The sequence below is a fragment of the Myotis yumanensis genome, unplaced genomic scaffold (assembly GCF_028538775.1).
Source record: "Myotis yumanensis isolate MYYU_CA2020_CCGP unplaced genomic scaffold, mMyoYum1.0.hap1 SCAF_1, whole genome shotgun sequence".
Classification (NCBI taxonomy): Eukaryota; Metazoa; Chordata; class Mammalia; order Chiroptera; family Vespertilionidae; genus Myotis; species Myotis yumanensis.
In genome coordinates, this window is record NW_027223752.1 from 23,963,633 (window position 1) to 23,984,027 (window position 20,395).

A 20,395-nucleotide genomic window follows, 5' to 3' on the forward strand; every position below is an offset into this window, starting at 1 on the left:
TGGGTGAATCCGGGAGCTACCAATTAACTGGGGCCATGTCGGTGACGCCGTGGCCCAACCGGGAAAGCCGGTGTGGGAGCATCGCATAATGATTGGCCAATGCATGACCCCGTGGGCGGGGCAGGGAGGAGGGCGGGAAGACCGCGGCGATTGGGCGAGGAGCCCGTGGCGGCAGGCGGGGATTGGCTGCGCTCTAGGGCAGAGGGGCCTGGGAAGGGGTGGGGGCAGAGACGCGAGCAGGAAGAGCAGCGGCGAGGCGGCGGCGGCGGCGGCGGCAGAGTCGGTGGTGTCAGAGGCGAAAGCGACAGCTCCCGGGGGTGGCGGCAGCCCCGAGAGCAGGATGCGGGTCCGGGTCGGGCTGACGCTGCTGCTCTGCGCGGTGCTGCTGGGCACGGCCTCGGCGTCGTCGGGTCAGTATCTGCCCCCTGGGTCGGAGGCCAGGAGCCACCGCCCCCCCGGCCTCCATCCCGGGCAGGGCCTTGGGGGCTGGAGCTGGAGACTCCACTCTCTCTGGTCTCACCTCGCAGCCACCTGTCAGCCGCTGTCGTTCCGTGGGCTTCTTTGGGCCTGAGCGAGAGAGGGTGGTTAGGGGACTAGAGAATGGGGGGTAAGAAGGGGCGGTCCCCGTGCCCACACCTCTTCTCTCTTAGCAAACTTTGCAGGACTCCTCACGAATGAGGAATTGACTCCCTGGGAGTGAGTGCCGCAGCTGGTTAGACCCACAGTGACGCGGGAACCCCCTGGAGCTTGCTCGGCGCTCGTGTGGACTGTGTGCGGCATCGGGTCTGACACTCTGGCTTGGGGATCTGTCTGTAAATTAGGTGTTTGACACCCTAGGCCAGCGGTTCTCAACCTGTGGGTCGCGACCCTTTCACAGGGGTCGCCTAAGACCATCCTGTATATCAGATATTTACATGACGAGTCATAACAGTAGCAACATTACAGTTATGAAGTAGCAACGAAAATAATTTTATGGTTGGGTCACAACAAGAGGAACTGTATTTAAAGGGCCAGAAGGTTGAGAACCACTGCCCTAGGCAGAGCCAGGTTCCCCCAAACCAGGATGTTGACAGTGGTGTACGCAGCCCGAGATGGTCCTGTCTCTCTGATTCATCACGAAAACCTTTGATATAATTGTGTTCATTCCCTCCCCCTTTTAAAGAAGTATTCCTAAGAAAGTGGTGTTTTTTTTTTACCTCGGTGTCACAGTATTTGAGTTGTCCCATGTTTGTTGATAGTAGTTTTATGATTTGTAAAAATAATAATAATAATAATAATAATAACGGTCCCTATACATTTATAAAGCATAGCAACTAATTTTAACTTTTTTTAAAAATCCTCACCCGAGGATATGTTTTGATTGATCTTATAGAGAAGGGAGAGAGAAAGAAACATGGATCGGTTGCCCCTCTTATACACCCTGGGAATAGAACCCGCAACCAACTGAGCCATCCAGCCAGGACCTAGTTTTAACTAGTATGTAGATACAGAAATTCCTGTGATTTTACAAATTAGCTGATTTCTACTCTGGTTCTAAAAATAATTATTTTTTTTTCTTTTAGTACTTTAGTCTCTCTACATCTGGAAACTTCTGTTTTGAAAGTGTGTTTGGTAAAGAAACAGTGTTTCTAAGTGTTGGGGAAATAAATAATTAGTACAGTAAAGCTTGTGAATTTTAATCAGTTTTCGTTAACAAGACAGCTGTTCTGTGGCTTTAACATTTTTTTAGAACAAGGCAGGGTATAAATGTCAACTCTTTTTTTTTTTCAACAGAAAATTTCCCAGATGGTTATTTGAATCCCCAAATTGTCTGCCCTAGTTGTAAGTCAATGCCATAACGTCATTCTGCTTCTAAAATTGGAGGTCTAAACCTAAAGTTCTATCCATAATGTGGTTTGAGATACCATTTCAAGAGCAACAAGCATATGCTAGTTACTTTACTGCCAATATCATGCTTTGAGGTCTGACTCGCCCACCTCCCCTTTCATCGATAGTTTAATGACCAAATCTTTAAAACTTGACATAATTCTTGAAGCACTGCTAGCAGTTATTTGATCGAAGGAAGTATGAAAAGTAACAACTGGTGTAGATGGTAGAGTACTTGATGGACCATGGACCACCTGTATCAGAATTGCTCTTAGAGGTTTGTTAAAAATGCAGTTTTATGTCTGGAACAGGTCAGGGTATCTGTAGTTTAACAAGCTTCACAAGTGATTCTTTACACTAAACTGTGAGAACTATTTAAAGAACATGATATATATCCCTGTGAATTCAGTTTGCAGAATTGGAAGAAAATTAAAGCATACAAACACTTTCCTGCATCTTCTTTTGACTAGATTTTATGTACTTAGAGCTTCATGTCCGTGGAGATGATTCTTGAAGTTAGTTAACCAACATTTGGGACTCTCAGTATGTTATAATAGAAAACTGTTATTACTGAAGTGCTAAATCTTTGGGTTGTGTTGATGTAAGTTCAAGAAATGTCTGCTGTGATTTCAGTTGTAGTTAAATTGTGCCAAAACATTTCTCTGGTAGAGGCAGAGAACTAAATAATATAGATGTGCATACTGACAGATAATAAAGGCTGTGCTGGGCTGATAGGAAGTGCAAATATCATAAAATACTTATGTGAGATAGAGTTTTATAAATTGAGTACGTGGATTTTCAGTTGACTTTTTTATTCATTAAATTGCTTATTTATATGGGATGTCAGCCTCAATTTTAGTTTAGATTTAAAGAGTTGTTTCTATTTAAAAATCTGGGTTTTGGGTTATAATTTTGTGTTGATTTAAAAAGTGCGAATGTTAATAGTTACCCAGAAGAAGTTGCATTTATTAGCAGGTAGAATATGATAATCAGCCAGCAAAAAGAATTTTGATCCTATCACTGTCAGTAGCTATTATCTAATATCTTGTTTTAGAGGCATGTATAAAAATGATACTTTTATGGGAAATGTTTTATTTTCTCTGTAAATAAATAAATTTAAAGGAGGATATTGAAAAGATATTTCTCCTTTATTTTCCCAAGATAATAGTGAAAAGTACTGTAGCTTTTCTCACTTAGAAATACATGTTTTCTTATTTTTGGCAGGAAGAGGCAAATGGTTTACTTTTCTCTCTTTGGGCCAAGCACCCTTACAGCATCTTTTACATTAGGTCCATTGCTAGGTATTTCAAGTAATAGTTGTATTAATACCATATATTCAAAGAATAGATTGGAGATTGCAGGGATGTTTCATTGTGCTTTTGTTCCTCAAAAATATTGTGAGTCAACAGGGCAGATGGTATTATTTTCTTTGGTACATTGAGGAAAAGGAGTCTGAGCAAGTTTGCCATATTGAACCACATGGATAACATCAATGTATAATGAAGTCAGGTTTTGAACCCAGGTCTCCAGACTTCAAAATAGGAGTTATTAAGAATCAGGAGTATCCTAGAATCCGCACAGATTCAGTGGCAAAGCGGAAAACAGGATGTCTCTTTGCACCAAACTCTTTAAGATTTTCTGTTTGAAGGTGTATCAGTGTAATTTACATGATGGATTGGAAAATGAATTTGTAATCATTACTTTTCCTGAAAGAATATCCATGGTACTTTGCAGTTTTGTTAGCTAATAAAATAAAAATGAAAATTGATCTTTTTCAAAGGAAGGTGTGCGATTACTAAAGTAATACAAGCCATTATGCTTTGGATGTGATAGTGTTGAGTGAGAAATCCATAACTCCTCGTTGAATCCTTCTTCATTTTTCCTGTTGCTTGATGTCTGATAAAAGCATTACTATTTTTGTTTTATTGATGCGTAATTTCAATGTCTTTAATTCTTACCTGATTTCTACACATCAGAAGTTTCAGGTTATAAGCAACTTCTTTAAATGTGTTGTGTGAGTAGCTATATCAGTTTAAAAGAGAAAATAACTTATGCTTTAAAACTACCATCTGAGGTAGCTTCTCCCACTTTAGTAAAGGAGAAAAAATTATCTTATTTGCCAGTAACCTTAGTATCTATTCCTGTTTGTGAAGAGAAAAAAGAAAGAGAGAGAAGCATGATGCAATTCACATGAAATAACCCTGATGTCACAAGTTTCCATGTCTCTTGGAGTTCAGAAACATATGAATGCCTAAGAGCTTGTAGTATCTCAAATGTATATGTCTTAAAATTTATTTATAGGCATCTGTATTATTTAATGATTAGGTGCATATGTGCCTGTTGTGACAGGATACTAAATTTAGTGATTTAAGAATTCCAGATAATCTAAAGCAGCGGTTCTCAACCTGTGGGTCACGACCATTGGAAAACACATATAGCATATCAGATATTTACATTACGATTCATAACAGTAGCAAAATTATAGTTATGTAGTAGCAACGAAAATAATTTTATGGTTGGGGGTCACCACAACATGAGGAACTGTGTTAAAGGGTTGCGGCATTAGGACGTTTGAGAACCACTGATTCAGTATTTAGGGATTTACCATTTCTGCTCTTGATTTATTAACTAGTTAATGTTTGTGATTAATTAAATACATTCACACATACAACTTCGATATATAATAGAGATGAATTTTTTTCCCTTTGTCCAAAGATTTGTTGAGAATGGAAACTGAACCATATGTTAGAACTTGGGTGATAACTGTGAAGAAGTTAGCATGCTGGATGATTATTAATTAACTAGAGGTTCAGTGCATTGGCCTGGCCTGCGGGGATCGGGCCAAAACCAACTCTCCTACATCCCCTGAGGGGTCCCGGATTGTGAGAGGGGCCAGGCCAGGCGGAGGGACCCCACTGGTTTGGTGCATGATAAGGTGGGGAGGGACCATGGGAGGGCTCCAGGGAGTGTCCGGCCTGTCTCGCCCAGTCCCTATGGGCTGGACCCTAGCAGCAAGCTAACCTACCAGTTGGAGCATCTACCCCCTGGTGGTCAGTGCACATCATAGCAACTGGTTGAACGGTCAGACACTTAGCATATTAGGCTTTTATTGTATAGGATTGACATCACTACCTAAATGTATAGGCACTGTGGATTAAGACATGCTATACCCTCCCCCCACTCACCAGAATGAAAACATGTGAAAGGTAATCTAAAAGCAGTGATATGAAAGGAGCTGTAACTTAAGCTTCTTTGAATTGACAGCACTTTTGTATATGACAAAACCTCACTAATAGACTTTTTTCAAATATTCAAAAGAAGCCAATACTGTGAAATAGAGTTGTTTGTTTTGTACATAATTTTGAGTTGGTTATACTTATTAAAGGTTAGCTCAGTGATAATACAAATTCCAAAACATGTTTTTGTTATATCTTAGAATTACAGGTTATGAATAATGTAACCATATGAAGTAAAGATAAATGGCAACCATAACACAAAATTTTCTAGTAAAAATCACATGGTCTTACAACATTTTGTCTACTGGTTAATTTCTCATATAACTTATGGAACAGGCAAAACTGAAGCTCATTCCTAGCTAAAATTACGTAATTTTAAGAGTAAATGGAAGCTTTGAGATCCTCTATTTGTTAACTGGCCACAAACATAAAGACCAAACATTTGCATATGGACATGGAGTTGTCAAATGTATTTGTATAAGAACAGGCCCTAGCCAGTTTTCTCAGTGGTTAGACTGTTGGCCCTTGGACTGAAGGGTTGACGGTTCAATTCTAGTCAAGGGCACAACATCTTGGTTGCAGGCTCAATCCCCAGACCCCATATCTCTCTGTCTCTCCCCCTCCCTTCCACTCTCTCTAAAAATAAAAATCAATGGGGGGAAAAATTATCCGGTGAGGATTGACCAAAAAAAAAAAAAAAAGAATAGGAAAAAGAGTAAGTGGCCAGAATAGAAGTAATTCCAGGAAAACACAGAATAATAGAAGGATAATTAATGTAATTGGGCAAAGCCAAAGCAGCAGACGTGAATTTGGAAAAAAGGTGTAATTAGTGGTTGGATTCATTGTCTATTTAATACAAGCTATTGATTTCTTAATAAATATATCTTTTGTGAATGAATACATGATAGTATGATGCTACTTTTTACCTGTATCTGGTTATCTCTTCAGTAAAATAGAACACAACTATCTAAGTATAGCAACTCTGCTGTCAAATAATAATAGTTCTTAGGGTGCATCTTTAGTAGTCTTAGTGAACGAAAAGTGCTAATCAGCACTAACATAAGCTGGTGTAACTCCAGATTTTGAGCAGAGGAAAAGAATAGAATCCTGAACCACAAAATCAGAGACTAATTTTTATAAATTTAGTAACTCACTCTCGGTAGTAGTCTGAATATATACAGAAGAATGGTATCTGGTTTTGGTGTGGTAGTTGTTGGTCTTCCTACCTGTATAACAGATCAAACAAATGTCTTTCCTGGAAAAACTACCACCTCACCCCCTTTTTCTCCTTTCAGGTAATCTTTTCTGAGCTGTTGTTGAATACAACCAGCTTTAGAGAATTCTAATTTTATTTATCCAGTGTCTGATTATTATTTGTTGTACTTATCAAATGCTTTCTTTTATTAATACCTGTGACTTCCCAACAAGAAAGATGACTAAGTTGTCTTAAAATTTCTTTACAGATGATGAAAGCGGCCAGGATGAATCCTTAGATTCCAAGGTATGTACTAACATTTGCATTGACTCATATTTGATGCCTGATTTAAAACAAAGGATATGAAATCTACATGTTTTGAGCAACAGAATTGGATTTAAAAAAAGAAAAAGAAAAGATAGCAGGTATCAATATAGTTCCAGTTTTTCGGTAAGAAAAAAACCACTGACCTATGGGAGAGAAAATAATAAATATTTCCATTAAGAGTGTTGGTTATTAGGTTTAATTTCAACTTGAATGTTCCCACATGTGTTTTTGCTTGTGTATGTGTATGAGCCTTCAGGCTCTTATTGCTTAACCAGTAGCCCTGCGCACAAATCCGTGTGCCAGTAGTTCGCTGCTGCCCTCCAGTAGCTCTCCATGCCCCTCCCTTCATAGCTTGCTGCCCTGCCCCCTCCTGTAGCTCTCCGCCTCCCGCTTGTAGCTCACTGCCCCACCCTCCTGCTGATTCGTGATCTGGTCATTACATGGTCGGTCATTATGTAATGACCATTTGCATATTACATCTTTATTATATGGGATGAGAGATTGATTTTATTCTTTTTAATTTTTAGTTTTTTAAATTTTGAAGACTCTCTACCATTTATTTTTACTTACATCATTTAAAAAAAATCTATTGAGTTATGCACTTAAAATGCTTGATTGAATGGATAAAGCTAATTATTATGTATCCAAGGAGAACAACCAGTTATAATCCCTGATCTCTAGATTAGAGGGAATATAGATAAGAAACAGGAAGTTATAGTACAGGGCTATCATAAGGGGAAATATAAGATATGTTGGGAGCATGTATGGGAAGATCCTAACCCAGACTTTAGGAATTAAGAAAGGCTTCCCAGCCCTGGCTGGTATGGCTCATTTGGTTGGGTGTCATCCTGTGGTCCTGTGCACCGAAAGGTTTCTGGTTGGTGCACATGCCCAAGTTGCAGACTCAATCCCCATGCAAGACTCTCTCCCTCCTTCCCTCTCTCCCTGCCTTAAAGAGGCTACTGGTATGTGTGTCTTTTTATGTTAGGTTTCCATTTTGCACAATCTATCCCTTGCCCAGCTCAGCTCTTTGCCTTATCTGTGTTACTGTCACTTTAGCAGAAATACAGCAGCTGTTTGCATCAGAAAAAAAAAAAAAGGCTCCCTGGAAAAAGTAACATCTGAGTTGAAATTTGAAGAGTCAGAGTTAGGCAGGTGATGCAGACAATGTGATGAACACCTACAAAAACCTATAGAAATGAGCAAGTATGGCACATTCAGGGAGCTGTAGGAGAGATATCTTCTGTATTATAAAAGTAATGGTCAGATTAGATTGAAGCAAATTTTGGTACTGTTGATAACTAAAAATATTTTCTGTTCTCAGACTTCTTTGCCATCAGATGAGCCGGTAAAGGACCACAGCACAGCAGGCAGAGTAGTCGCTGGTCAGATATTTCTTGATTCAGAAGAGTCGGAATTAGAATCACCTATTCAGGAGGAGGAAGACAGCCTCAGGAGCCAAGAAGGGGAAAGTGGCACCGAGGAAATCAGCTTTCTAGAATCTTCAAATCCAGAAAACAAAGATTATGAAGAACCAACGAAAGTACGGAAACCAGGTAGTCTGGACTTTTTCTTTGCTTTTGCCTAATTTAGGAAGGAAATGACTGAAATTTTAAAGCTAGTGTAAAAAGATGCAGAAATCTGGGTTTAGTGATTATTAACCACATATAATGTATAAAATTTAGTTTTATAAGATTTTCACATATCAAAGTTAAGAGTTATTCACTTAACAGATTTGACCCACTTTACATTGGCCAAATTCAACTGTCAAAATTGAATTTGTATTATATTTATTCTAACATTTATTTTTGGACCCCAGTATGTAATAATCTGTGAGAGTGGTACACACAATAGAAACTCAGGAAGGATTGTCTAACATGCTACTTTGGTTATTTTCAGAATTGTGTTAGGATTTTTACTGCCGTACCTTTTCAGTCATCCTAGGTAATTTGATCTAGGTATTTATTCCTCTGAAATTGAAGCTTACATAAACTTTAATCCTCTTCTGACTTTCACCTTGACATCCTCTGTTTTTTAATTTAAAACATGATCTTTATCACAGCAGAGGTGTGTCCACTATGCCCTATCCCTCCACACTTCTAACATTTTGTTCAAAGATCACTGCTATGCCCATTTATTATTCCATTGTTAGCCACTTTCAGGACTTGATTGAGATTTTCACCTTTTAAAAATATAATTTTTAATTACAGATATTCCATACTCATTAATAGAAAAACCAATCTAAAAAATTAAAAATACCTTAATCCCATCAACTAGAAATAGCAGCTATTAACATCACGGAGAATTAATTACTCTTTCCAGCTTTTTTGTAGATGTATGGTTTTAAGACTAAATTGGATCAAAATGTATATGCTATTTTACTGCCTGCACTTTGCGCTTAACAGTTTATCTTAACCATTTTCCCATATCATGTATAACTTTGAAATAGGTTGTATATGTATATATTGCTGGGAGATCATTGTAGATGTTTCTTGTGCACATCTATGAAAATTTCCTGAGAATTGGTTCTTAAAAGTGAATTTGATGGACTAAATGTAAAATTTTAAAAGACATTTGATACATATTACTAAATTATTCTTCAGAAAAATAAGTTGGTTTACTTCCTTGGAAACTACCTTTTATTCCAGTATCTAGGCCAGATGTCTATTACCATTTTTAAATTTGGGCCAAGTATTATAGTTTAATTCATTCCTTTTTCTTGTTTATCTTTTCCTTAAATAATTTTTTATTTTTTAATTACAATTGACATACAACATTATATTAGTTTCAGGTGTACAACCCAGTGACTAGACATTATATAACTTACTAAGTCAGCAATCTTCAACCAATATGCTGCAAGAATTTTTTAAATGTGCAATACCTGATCTCTTTCCCCTTAGATAGTGAAATAAAAAAATGACAACAGCCAACACAACAATAGCCATCCAGTATGAATGAATCAAAATTATACCTTTTGGGGGGTCAGATTGGCAAAAAATACATTTTTTGGTGTGCCCCAGAATTTTAGTAATTAGTGCCATGAGATGAAAAAGGTTGAAAATCTCGGTACTAAGTGGTCATCCCGATAAATCTTGTATCCATCTGACACTATACATTGTTATTACAATATTATTGACTATATTCACTATGTTGTACTTTACATCCCCATGACTATCCTTTAACTACCAATTTGTTCTTCTTAATCCCTTCACCCTTTTTACCAATCTTCCCAACCCCACTCCTATCTTGCACCCATCAAAATGTTCTTTGTACCTATGAGTCTGTTTCTGTTCTGCTTCTTCATTTATTTTGTTTTTTAGATTCAATTGTTGATAAATATGTATTTATTGCCATTTTATTGTTCATATTTTTTATCTTTTTTTTTTAACATTTCATGTAATACTGGTTTGGTGGTGATGAAGTTGATAGCTTTTTCTTGTCTGGGAAGTTCTTTATATATCCTTCAATTCTATGATAGTTTTGCTGAGTACAGTAATCTTGGTTGTAAGGTCCTTGCTTTTCATCACTTTGAATATTTCTTGCCAATCCCTTCTGGCCTGCAAAGTTTCTGTTGAAAAATCAGCTAACAGTCATATAGGAACTCCCTTATAGCTGACTAACGGCTTTTCTCTTGCTGGCTTTAAGACTCTCTCTTTGGTTTTAACTTTTGTTATTTTAGTTTTGATGTGTCTTGCTGTGGGCCTCTTTGGCTTTGTCTTGTTTGGGACTCTATGCTTTCTGGAGACTTGTATGTCTATTTGCTTCAGGTTATAGAAATTTTCTGTAATTTTTTTTTTACATAGGTTTTCAATTTCTTGCTCTCTTCTTCGGGCACCCCTAGGATGTGAATATCGGCTTGGAGACTGACAGGTCCTAGGTTCGATTCCAGTCAAGGGCACATGCCCAGGTTGTGGGCTCGATCTCTGTTTGGGGGTTTGCAAGAGGCAGCCAATCAATGATTCTCTCTCATCATTGATGTTTCTGACTCTCTCTCCCTCTCCCTTCCTCTCTGAAATCAATAAAAATATATTTAAAAAAACAAACAAAAAAAACTTAAAAAAACACATAAAACTTTCCCTCATCAACTATTTGGTTACTCTGTAATATAGTCCATACAAGGAAAGCAGGATAAATGCTTGATTCTTTTCCTTGAAATATTTTCAAATAATAATTTGGTGTCCTAGCAGCATCCAAAGGAAACCAGTGAGCATGTTTTTGTTTGTTTTGCTTTTGAGCATCATTACAAATTCATGGGTTTTATATACGTATGCTTCATTCTATTGACAAATTGGACTCTTGGGAATCAGATCAAACATGACTAAGATTTTCAAAGATACAATGATCGCAACACATAGGCAACGTGTGCAGAAATTCATGGCAGCCAGAGCTACTCCCAGGTCCTGTCTTGCCTCACTTAGGATGCACTCTGGCCCAGATTTCAACATGTGAGGCCTCTAAGTGATGTGTGTGGAGTGTGACTTCAGCCAAAGAGAGCTATTTCAGTTTTGAAACATCTCCAGTTTATTCTCTAGTAACTGCATAGCTTGTGTGAAATTTTCTAGGAAATCATGCCTTATGAATACATACATCTCAGGTTCATCTCAGTGAGCAGTCTCGATAGACCACGTGTACCCTGCGAAAGCATTCCATAAGTAAGGACTCCTGGTGGTAAAAACCGCTAGTGTGCTTGTCAGAAGGTCTCTTGTTAGCAAGTTTCTAAGATGATTTGATTGTGACACCTTTCTGTTTCTCTGTTTCTTGAGCAGTAAAAGGAGAGAATGGGTTGCAGATCTGCTGCTAGCCCTCTCTACCCATCAAGGTTTTTGCTTCTTCCTTTTGTTTGTGTTTCCTTTCCCTGATGCTGAAATTCTTGGTACCTAATGACATTAATGTTATATTGCTTTATCCTAACATGTATGTATCCATAATTATCTATAATAATAAAAGCGTAATATGCTAATTAGACAGGACAGCCAAACGACCTTCTGGATGAAGCCGCGGCTGTGAGGGCTGAGCCCCTTGCATGAATTTCATGCATCAGTCCTCTAGTGTATATCCTATATAATAAAAGGCTAATATGCAAATCCAACCGAATGGCAGAATGACCAGTCGCTATGATGCACACTGACCACCAAGGGGCAGACGCTCAACGCAGGAGCTGCCCCCTGGTGGTCAGTGTGCTCCCACAGGGGGAGCGCCGCTCAGCCAGAAGCCCTGAGCCTGGCTCACGGCTGACAAGCATAGCGGTGGTGGCAGGAGCCTCTCCCACCTCCACAGCAGCACTAAGGATGTCTGACTGCCGTCAGTCGGACATCCCCCGAGGGATCCTGGACTTCAAGGGGGCATAGGCCGGGCTGAGATCCCCCCCCCCCCTCCAGTACATGAATTTTGTGTACCGGGCCTCTAGTATAGTTAATAACAGTGGCCACCTTACCACTAACAACAGGGACACTGAATGTAGTTTAAGATTCCTTTATGGTTCTTTTTGTTTTTAGTAAATATTTTACTAGATATCTGTAATAGGGTATTATTAAATCACTTGAATAATTTTGTGTAGTTATGCCAACAACTTTATAAAAATTTAGATTCACTTGTTTTGGCTTTTAAATAATTATTTTATTGTTTTCTGTTATTTAGACTTGTTATTAATATATTATTAATATATGAAAAGCTTATGTAACATAAATTGCATATGCATGGCTTTGTGTGGTTGCAGTCAGACTACATTGGAAGTGGGTTATATGGCAATTGCTTCTAGACTTGCTTCCTTTGTCAGCCTCCCAACCATGTCGCTGTCATATTGCTTCTCCTAAAGAAGTTCAGCTTCCTATCTGGTGTCCCTGCTTTCGACCTCCCCACCTCCACCCCCATTGTCTAATCTTTCTTCCTGTTGAGAAGCCTCCAGTGGCTTCCTGCCACATGTAGAATAAATCCAGCTCCTTACCTGTACTAATGAGGCCTTCCATGATCAAGCCCCTCCTATCTCTCCAACTGCATCTTCTGCCACTCCTCTTTACTCACAGGATTCCAGCCATACTGCCTTCTTGCTGTGTCCTGAGCATTTTAAGCTTATTCCCAATTATGTGGGGGATCTCCAAGATTGCAACCCCAGGCTTGATGATTCTCTAGTACAGGGGTCCTCAAACTACGGCCCGCGGGCCACATGCAAATACAAATATTGTATTTGTTCCCGTTTTGTTTTTTCACTTCAAAATAAGATATGTGCAGTGTGCATAGGAATTTGTTCATAGTGTTTTTTTAAACTATAGTCTGGCCCTCCAGTGGTCTGAGGGACAGTGAACTGGCCCCCTGTTTAAAAAGTTTGAGGACCCCTGCTCTAGAAAGACTCATAGGACTCAGTATATAGTGATATTTATAGCTATGATTTATTACAGCAAAAGAATACAAAGCAAAATCAGCAAAGGGAAAGGTGCATGGGGTGAAGTCTAGGGAAACCAGACACAGGCTTACAAGGGGCCTTTCCTAGGGGAGTCACACAGTACATGCTTAATTTCCCCAGCAACAAGTGACAACCCATGTGAAATGTTTGCCAGGGAAGCTTGTTAGAGACCAAGTACCTGGAGTTCTTATTAGGGGCTGGTCACATAGCATAGGCACTCTGTGTCTAGTGTGTACCAATTGTCAGACTCCCAGAAGGAAAGCAGGTGTTCAGTGTAAATCGTATTGTTTGTATCGTTGGAGTGAGCCACTCTTAACAGTTAGGGTAGCGGGAATCCTTCAGAAATCTAAGCTCCCAGACACCAGCCAAGGGCCAACTTTGTAAGCAGGCCTCTTCAAGAGTGAAAATCTAGGCCTGCTATGTCAGATCTTCTCTGCACAGTCAGCCCCGTGGTGTGGTCATTGGCCAAATTGTCTTCACAGCAAAATTATTATCAGTAAGACCCAGAAAGCGGAGCGAGGCCGACCTGCAGTAATAATTTCAGTTATGCCCTTCACAGGTCCTGGACTTAGCCACTGATCATAAAGATGGCTTCCTCAAGTTTCTGTATTAACCTTTTTACCTGGCCCTAAGCATCAGTTCAGGCCTAGCACAGCTCTGGCGGTAAGGTGAACCTGCCCAGGGCTTAGGCGGTGTCGTGGTGGTCAGGGTGCACGTACAGAAGCACTGTCCCAGAGGGCCATGAGTAACACTGGAAACGATTTTGTAATCGTTGGGGGACACAAGCAGGACACACTTCAGGCAGTACAATGTGGCCTCCCATCCTTGGTGTCTTTTCCAAGGGTTTCCAGGACAAATAATTTAGTCCTTGGTTTCAGAGAGACTGCCAGTCAGTTCCAAAAGGTTTTGTTGTCCAGGACACCAGGTCATACACCTCATGAGTGTGGACAACGTCGGGAGGTTTTCGTTAGGAGAGCGCAGGGCTGGGCCACCACCCCTGTGGCGTGTGATCATGGGCTCAGCCGTCGGAACTCAGAGCACTCTCCACAGCTGGGAAAGGTGTGCAGGTGCTTTCCTTTAGGAAAAGGGAGGGGTTCCCAGAAAAAGTTCTGAAAAACAAAGATCAGAATACCGTCTCCCCTCTCTTGTGCTTCTCCAGTGCAGGAGTTTAGGTTTATTGTCCTTGGTTGTTGCCAAATCAGTGTTTCCATTCAGTTATCATAATTTCATGTTTTTTCACAATCATCCCCTACTCTCATCCAGACCTTCCATCCGGAGGGGTAATGTGCAAGAGGGGCCAAACACCTTCACAGAAAAACATTTTTGTACAACTGAACTAGAAAGACATCATGTTCAGGAATTATTTAAGACAGAATCCTGAATTTTCAAAAAATTTCAAAATCAGTTTACATAACCTCCTTCTCCTTATCCAGTGAGCAGCCTAGAAAAGGTCAAGCCCTCTTTGAAATATGTTTTTATTGATTTCATAGAGAGGAAGGAAGAGGGAGAGAGGGATAGAAACATCAATGATGAGAGAGAATCATTGATCAGCTGCCTCCTGCATGCCCCATACTGGGGATCGATCCTGCGACCCAGGCATGTGCCCTGACTCGGAATCGAACTGGGACCTCCTGGTGCATGGGTCAGTGCTCATCCACTGATTAACACTGGCCAGTAGGTCAAGCCCTTTCTGAGGCGAGCTGCATTGAATAATCCAATTCCACTAGGAGAAAGGTGAGGGAAGCAGAGTCAGGTAATCAGTTGATTATTGCAAACAGCAGCTCATCAGGGGAGCCAGATACAAGGACCCCACCACAGTGAGACATGTTCCCGAGGGGGTCAGGAGCCTTTTCAGCCTGTCAGCAGTGAGTGGAGGGTCACAGCCCCTGAGAGGTATCCTCTCCCAACTTGCAGCTTTGGGCAGGTCACAGGTTAAGTCAGTCTCTGTCAGAACATACAGCTGGTCAGCAGCTTGATTTCAAATGGTCCCAGCAAAGAGAAGCCCTTTTCTGTGGACATTTGTATGTGGCGCAGACAGTTTAGCCCAGCATTCTTGATTTCCTCTCGGTGTAGGCCCCACGGAGGGGGGACCTAATGTGCAGAGGTCCCTGTCTGAGTTCTGTTTATGGAGCCCAGACCTGCTTTCAGTTCAGCTCACACTGAGCCTGGAAGCTATACCAGACAGTATCAGCTTGTAGCTTAGAATCAAGCCCAGGCAGTTAGGATCTGTAAGTTAGGATTTTTTTAAAAGCCAGAGGCTTTTCTACGGCAGCACCAAAGCCAAGATGCTGCAGGGCCGGAAAGTCCCCGTGGCAGCCAAGGCTTTCCTCCACCCTTTTGTCGTGTCTTTGAGTCCAAATTGACCCACAAACCTGCACGTCTGTCTCTAAGGGTCAGACTTCTGCTTTCACAAGCACTCACTAGCAAACTGAATCTGCTTTATAGAACTTCAAAAGTGTATTTCCATCTGTGGATCACCTCTTTTTCTTAATGTGTCCCTCTTGCCAGAGGCTCCAATAAGCAGAAGTCTGTATCATCCATGTGTGGGAGAGTGGAAATTTCCCCTCTTTTTCCTCATTGTTCTTCTGGCTGATCTAATAATCAAATAGAGGATGAGACAGGTTAATAGGAGAAAACAATCACATTTATTATTTATGTACATACGGGGTTTTGTAAGAATCTGGGAAGGGTGGACAAATGGGGCAGTTGAGACTTACATATCGTTTTGAGCTAAGGAGAAGGGGGGCTAGGATAGCGGTTTGGACTTCAAAGGGAATGTAGGCAATTCACGGGTAGGTGGAAAGGAGCAAATATTTAGTGAACAAATTCTTGCAGGGCCACCCAGAAAAGTGGGACAGGAAGGGGAGTCTAGCAGACTTTTCTGGGTTTCTCCCTGTCTGCCTCACTTAGTTCTTATTACGCTAAGGTGATCTTCCTTCCTGAAGCAGGAGTTTTTTAAATCTGAATTCCTTTAGGCAGGTAAGGGGTAGGGGGAGGGTAAAAGGCTCTTCTTGAGTCTTTTGTTTCTTAAAAATAACGGGCTTGCCCTGACTGGTTTGGTTCAATAGATAGAGCATCGGCCTGCAGACTGAAGGGTCCCAGGTTCGATTCCAGTCAAGGGCATGTACCTTGGTTGCGGGCACATCCCCAGTCGGGGGTGTGCAGGACGCAGCTGATCGATGTTTCACTCTCATTGATGTTTCTAACTCTCTATCCCTCTCCCTTCCTCTCTGTAAAAAATCAATAAAATATACTTTTAAAAAAATAACCAGCTTAAACGATATCTCAAAAAGTCATATTTTGGGCTAGCAAACTCTGCTCCTCCTCAATAGCAAAACCCATCAGTTATAGAAACTTGTCCTGTTTCCAGTACTCAGTTTAAATTACAACCCACCCACCAGTAGCAAAAAGCATGGAAGCTGTGTCCCTGACTCGTTTTTTTCTGTGCAGCTTTCCCTGATCAGGATGATTCCTCTGGCATATATGGGATTACAAACATTTAACATTTTCTATCCATTTTTACCATACGTTCAGATGTGATAGCCACAAAACACAGAGCCACTGCAATTTCCCCCCTTTACCCCCCCCATCATTACAAATTTACTGAAAACTTTAACATGTGCTATGTTAGTTAGCATGACAGCTGCCAGGGAAGATCGGGCTGGAATGCAGGGGAGGAAGGGCAGTGGGGGAAGCTACTGCAGCTGCAGCTAGGCTGGGAGAAAACTGCTGGAATGTTACCTCCTTCCCCTTTTTTCTGGTTTATCTAAAATTTGGCTCCAGGCCTAGGACCTAATTTAACTCCCTTCCCCTCACCACTACTCCCTACCCCCATTTTAATATTTTGACCCTTTCAACTTTGGGAATTTGGGGGAGAGTGGGTGGTCCTTTCTCCTTCTATCCAAAGAAGAGAACAAACCCAAAGGCATCACCACTTTAACCAGGATGGCCCAGAGCAGCTGGGGACCCAGCGAGCCTGCTCCCCTGGAGCTGGATCTGTTCTCAAGTTCCACAAGTAGCTTTTACCTCTCACACACATAGCGCTCAGCTGCTGCTGCATGCCAGGGATGACTCCATAACACCGGGGAACCCGAGGTTCATCATACCCTGCCCTTATCCTTCCTTTCCCAAACAACACCCGCACTGGATTTCAGTGAGTCAGGGTCATTCTCCCGAATGCCACGTCTGATGTCAACTAATGTTGGGGGTCCCCAAGACCATCCCTAGGTTTAGTGATTTGCTGGGAGGACTCAGCATATAGTTGTACTCAAGGCTGTGATTTATTATAGTGAAAGAATACAAAGCAAAATCATCATGGGGCGAAGTCCAAAGGAAGCCAGGTGCAAGTTCCCAAGGAGAGCCTTTGGACCCACTTAAGTCCCATAGTACATGCGACAGCACGGGAAATGTTCTCATCAGAGACCCAGCACTTGGAGTATTTAATGGAGGCTAATCATGTAATCACTCTCTGTCTAAGCATGTACCAAAATTACAGACTTGAGAAGGAAAACAGATGTTGAGCATAAACCACATTGTTTTTCTAAACAGTTTAGATATAGTGAGTCACTTCGACCTGTTAGGGAGTGGGAACCTTTTATCTTAGTAAGGACAACCTTCTACTCACTTCCTAAAGCCTAACCCTGGGAGCTTCCTTGCCTCCTCTCCTCTCATCTGCACATCTAGTCAGTCACTAGGTAGTACCATATCTACTTCCTTAGCATCACTTTAGATTTTCCACTTCTTTCATTCCATGATCCTCTTCGGGCTTAGATGACTATCACAACCTTGGATTGGTCACCTTATCCAACCCTCCCTCCATTCTGTTGTCCATTCTTTTAGTAAAATGTGCATGTCACTCCTACTTAAAACTCTTATGTGAGTTCCACTGTTCTCAGGATGAAGTTCAAACTCTTTAATAAGATTTGTCAGGACCTCCCTAGTCTGGCTTCTTTAGCTGCTTCTCTCATCTACTTTGGCACTCACACTGCATGTTCCAACTTCCCGAACTCTTTATTTTGTCTAATGTACGTTGTTTATTTTCTTTACTTACCACACCTGTTCCCTCTGTCTATACTACTCCCCACCCTACCCTGCAGCCTTTCAACCACTCCCTCTGGGACAGTGGTAGCCAACCGGTGGTCCGCAGACCACTGGTGGTCCGTGAGGTCCGAAAGGTTGGCGACCGCTGTTCTGGGAGGTTCAGTGTGTACTTTAGTTCCGGGGAGGAGAGGCTTTCCTTTCCATAACATCGATCACACTTTTGTTTAATGTTTCTCTTCCTTACGAGGCAGTAAGTTCTGTAGAGCAGAGACCTCTGCTCCACCTCATTCCTGGCACCTAGGAGATCCTCAGAACTTATGGAGCAAATTAAAGATAATGGTCTCCACCCTTAAGCTCAAAGTCTAGTGGGAGCTAGAGTATGGTAAAGAAAGAGCCTCAGTATGTATTATAAGTGCTCTAATAAAATGCTGGGGGATCATTTTCCTTGTATTACTTTATATTATTGAAGAAATTGACTTACAGCAGTCAGATCGAAAAGAGGAGAGTTGTGCCAAGCAGTGGAATTGATTCAGTTGCATTTGCCTCATTTTTTGCTCACTAGTTGGGCAGAAGTTGGACAGTAGACTGCATTCTAAGGTTATTGTATCTCAAGACCTTCAGCAATCCTAAGCTAGTTGCAGAGCTGGGTAGTCAGCTAGCCATGCTCACTAAGTTGACTCACCTTCAAGTCACCCCTAAACAGGATTCAAGGATTAGTGCTGACTTTTTGTATATTCCCCATTCCAAATCATGTATCTTCATCTTTAAATTCTAGTAGCTGAAATTGACAGTGTTAAATCCATGAGTACCACAGGTGCTGTTCATGTTTTGATTTTTCTTATCTTTCCAGCTTTGACCGCCATTGAAGGCACAGCACATGGAGAGCCCTGCCACTTCCCTTTTCTTTTCCTGGATAAGGAATATGATGAGTGTACGTCAGATGGGAGGGAAGATGGCAGACTGTGGTGTGCTACAACCTATGACTACAAGGCAGATGAAAAGTGGGGCTTTTGTGAAAGTAAGTGTTGATTTGTAGGAGGAATTTCCACATTGCTCCATGTCTTGGACAGCATCTTTAAGGCCTCTGCTAGCCATCTTTTTCCAGCCTTGACAGACATGGTCAGTGTTGATAATGTGGTTATAGCCTTAAAGAACAGACGTTAGCACAGGAAGCATGCAGTGTACTTACTTATTTCCAGCCTGTCACTCAGGCAGCTTATCACACGGTCTTATTTAGAGAGGTTTTCTGTTGGTGTGCACAAGTTGTTCTGCAAACCCTCAGGCAGGCTGCTAATTCAATAAATGTAAAACATTTTTTAACAGTAAAGGAAACAGCATTATGGAGAGGTTAAGAGTGATAGGAAGAGCCTAGCTTGTGTGGCCCAATGGTTGAGCGACGAGCTATGAACCAGGAGGTCACGATTTGATTCCTGGATTGCTGGCTCTATCCCCAGTGGGGGACGTGGAGGCAGCAAGCTAATCAATGATTCTCATCATTGATGTTTCTAGCTCTCCTTCTCCCTTTCTCTCTGAAATAAATTTTAAAAAAAAATTCTTTTTTAAAAAGAGGGGTTAGGAATAATAACTTTTAAAAAACACTTTGAGCCCTGGCTTTTGTGGCTTACTTGATTGGGCGTCCTGTGCAATGAAAGGTTGCCAGTTAGATTCCCGGTCAGGGCACACACATGGATTGCAGACTCGATCCCCAGTAGGGGACGTGCAGGAGGCAGTCCATTGATTTTCCTTTCTTGCATCGATGTTTCTCTCTCTCTCCCACCTCTACCTTCCCCTCTCTCTCTCTCAAATCAATTTTTAAAAAAATCTTTTAGCCCTGGCTGGTTTGACTCCATGGATAGAGTGTCAGCCTGTGGACTGGGGGGTCATCGGTTCGATTCTGGTTAGGGGCACATGCCTGGGTTGCGGGCTCAACTCCCAGTGGGGGGCATGTGGGAGGCAGCTGATCAGTGAGTCTCTCTCATCATTGATGTTATCTAATCTCTCCCTCTCCCTTCCTCTCTGAAATCAATAAAAATATATTTTAAAAAATCTTTCAAGAACACTTGGAGTAAGATGTGCTGTGCTTAGTAACATTTAACAAATCATGTATGTTTCACCTTCCTGCATGTTAATGTCAGTTTAAGGGGGCTGACCTCTAAAGGTATTTTTTCAGGAAAAACTTTGTAACTAATAAAGAACAGAAAATCTTAAACATATCTCCTTTGATTCCAAATAACACTTTCAAAATAATGGCTCTGGTAGATAATTAGGCACTTCTAGAAGATAACATCAAATATAGCCCATCTTGGGCAGTGGTCGGCAAACTCAGTCAAC

At 41.2% G+C, this 20,395-nt stretch overlaps 1 protein-coding gene across 1 annotated transcript in view; it reads left to right on the forward strand.

Annotated features, from left to right (window-relative positions):
• Nucleotides 1-245: 245 nt before the first annotated feature.
• SEL1L (SEL1L adaptor subunit of SYVN1 ubiquitin ligase) overlaps nucleotides 246-20,395 on the forward strand; it is a 47,966-nt gene continuing 27,816 nt past the window's right edge. The window contains exons 1-4 of the mRNA XM_070415511.1: nucleotides 246-410; nucleotides 6,566-6,603; nucleotides 7,949-8,180; nucleotides 18,915-19,082. Coding sequence (XP_070271612.1) covers nucleotides 341-410; nucleotides 6,566-6,603; nucleotides 7,949-8,180; nucleotides 18,915-19,082 — 508 coding nt within the window. The 5' untranslated portion in view covers nucleotides 246-340. The remainder of the gene's footprint in view (nucleotides 411-6,565; nucleotides 6,604-7,948; nucleotides 8,181-18,914; nucleotides 19,083-20,395) is intronic.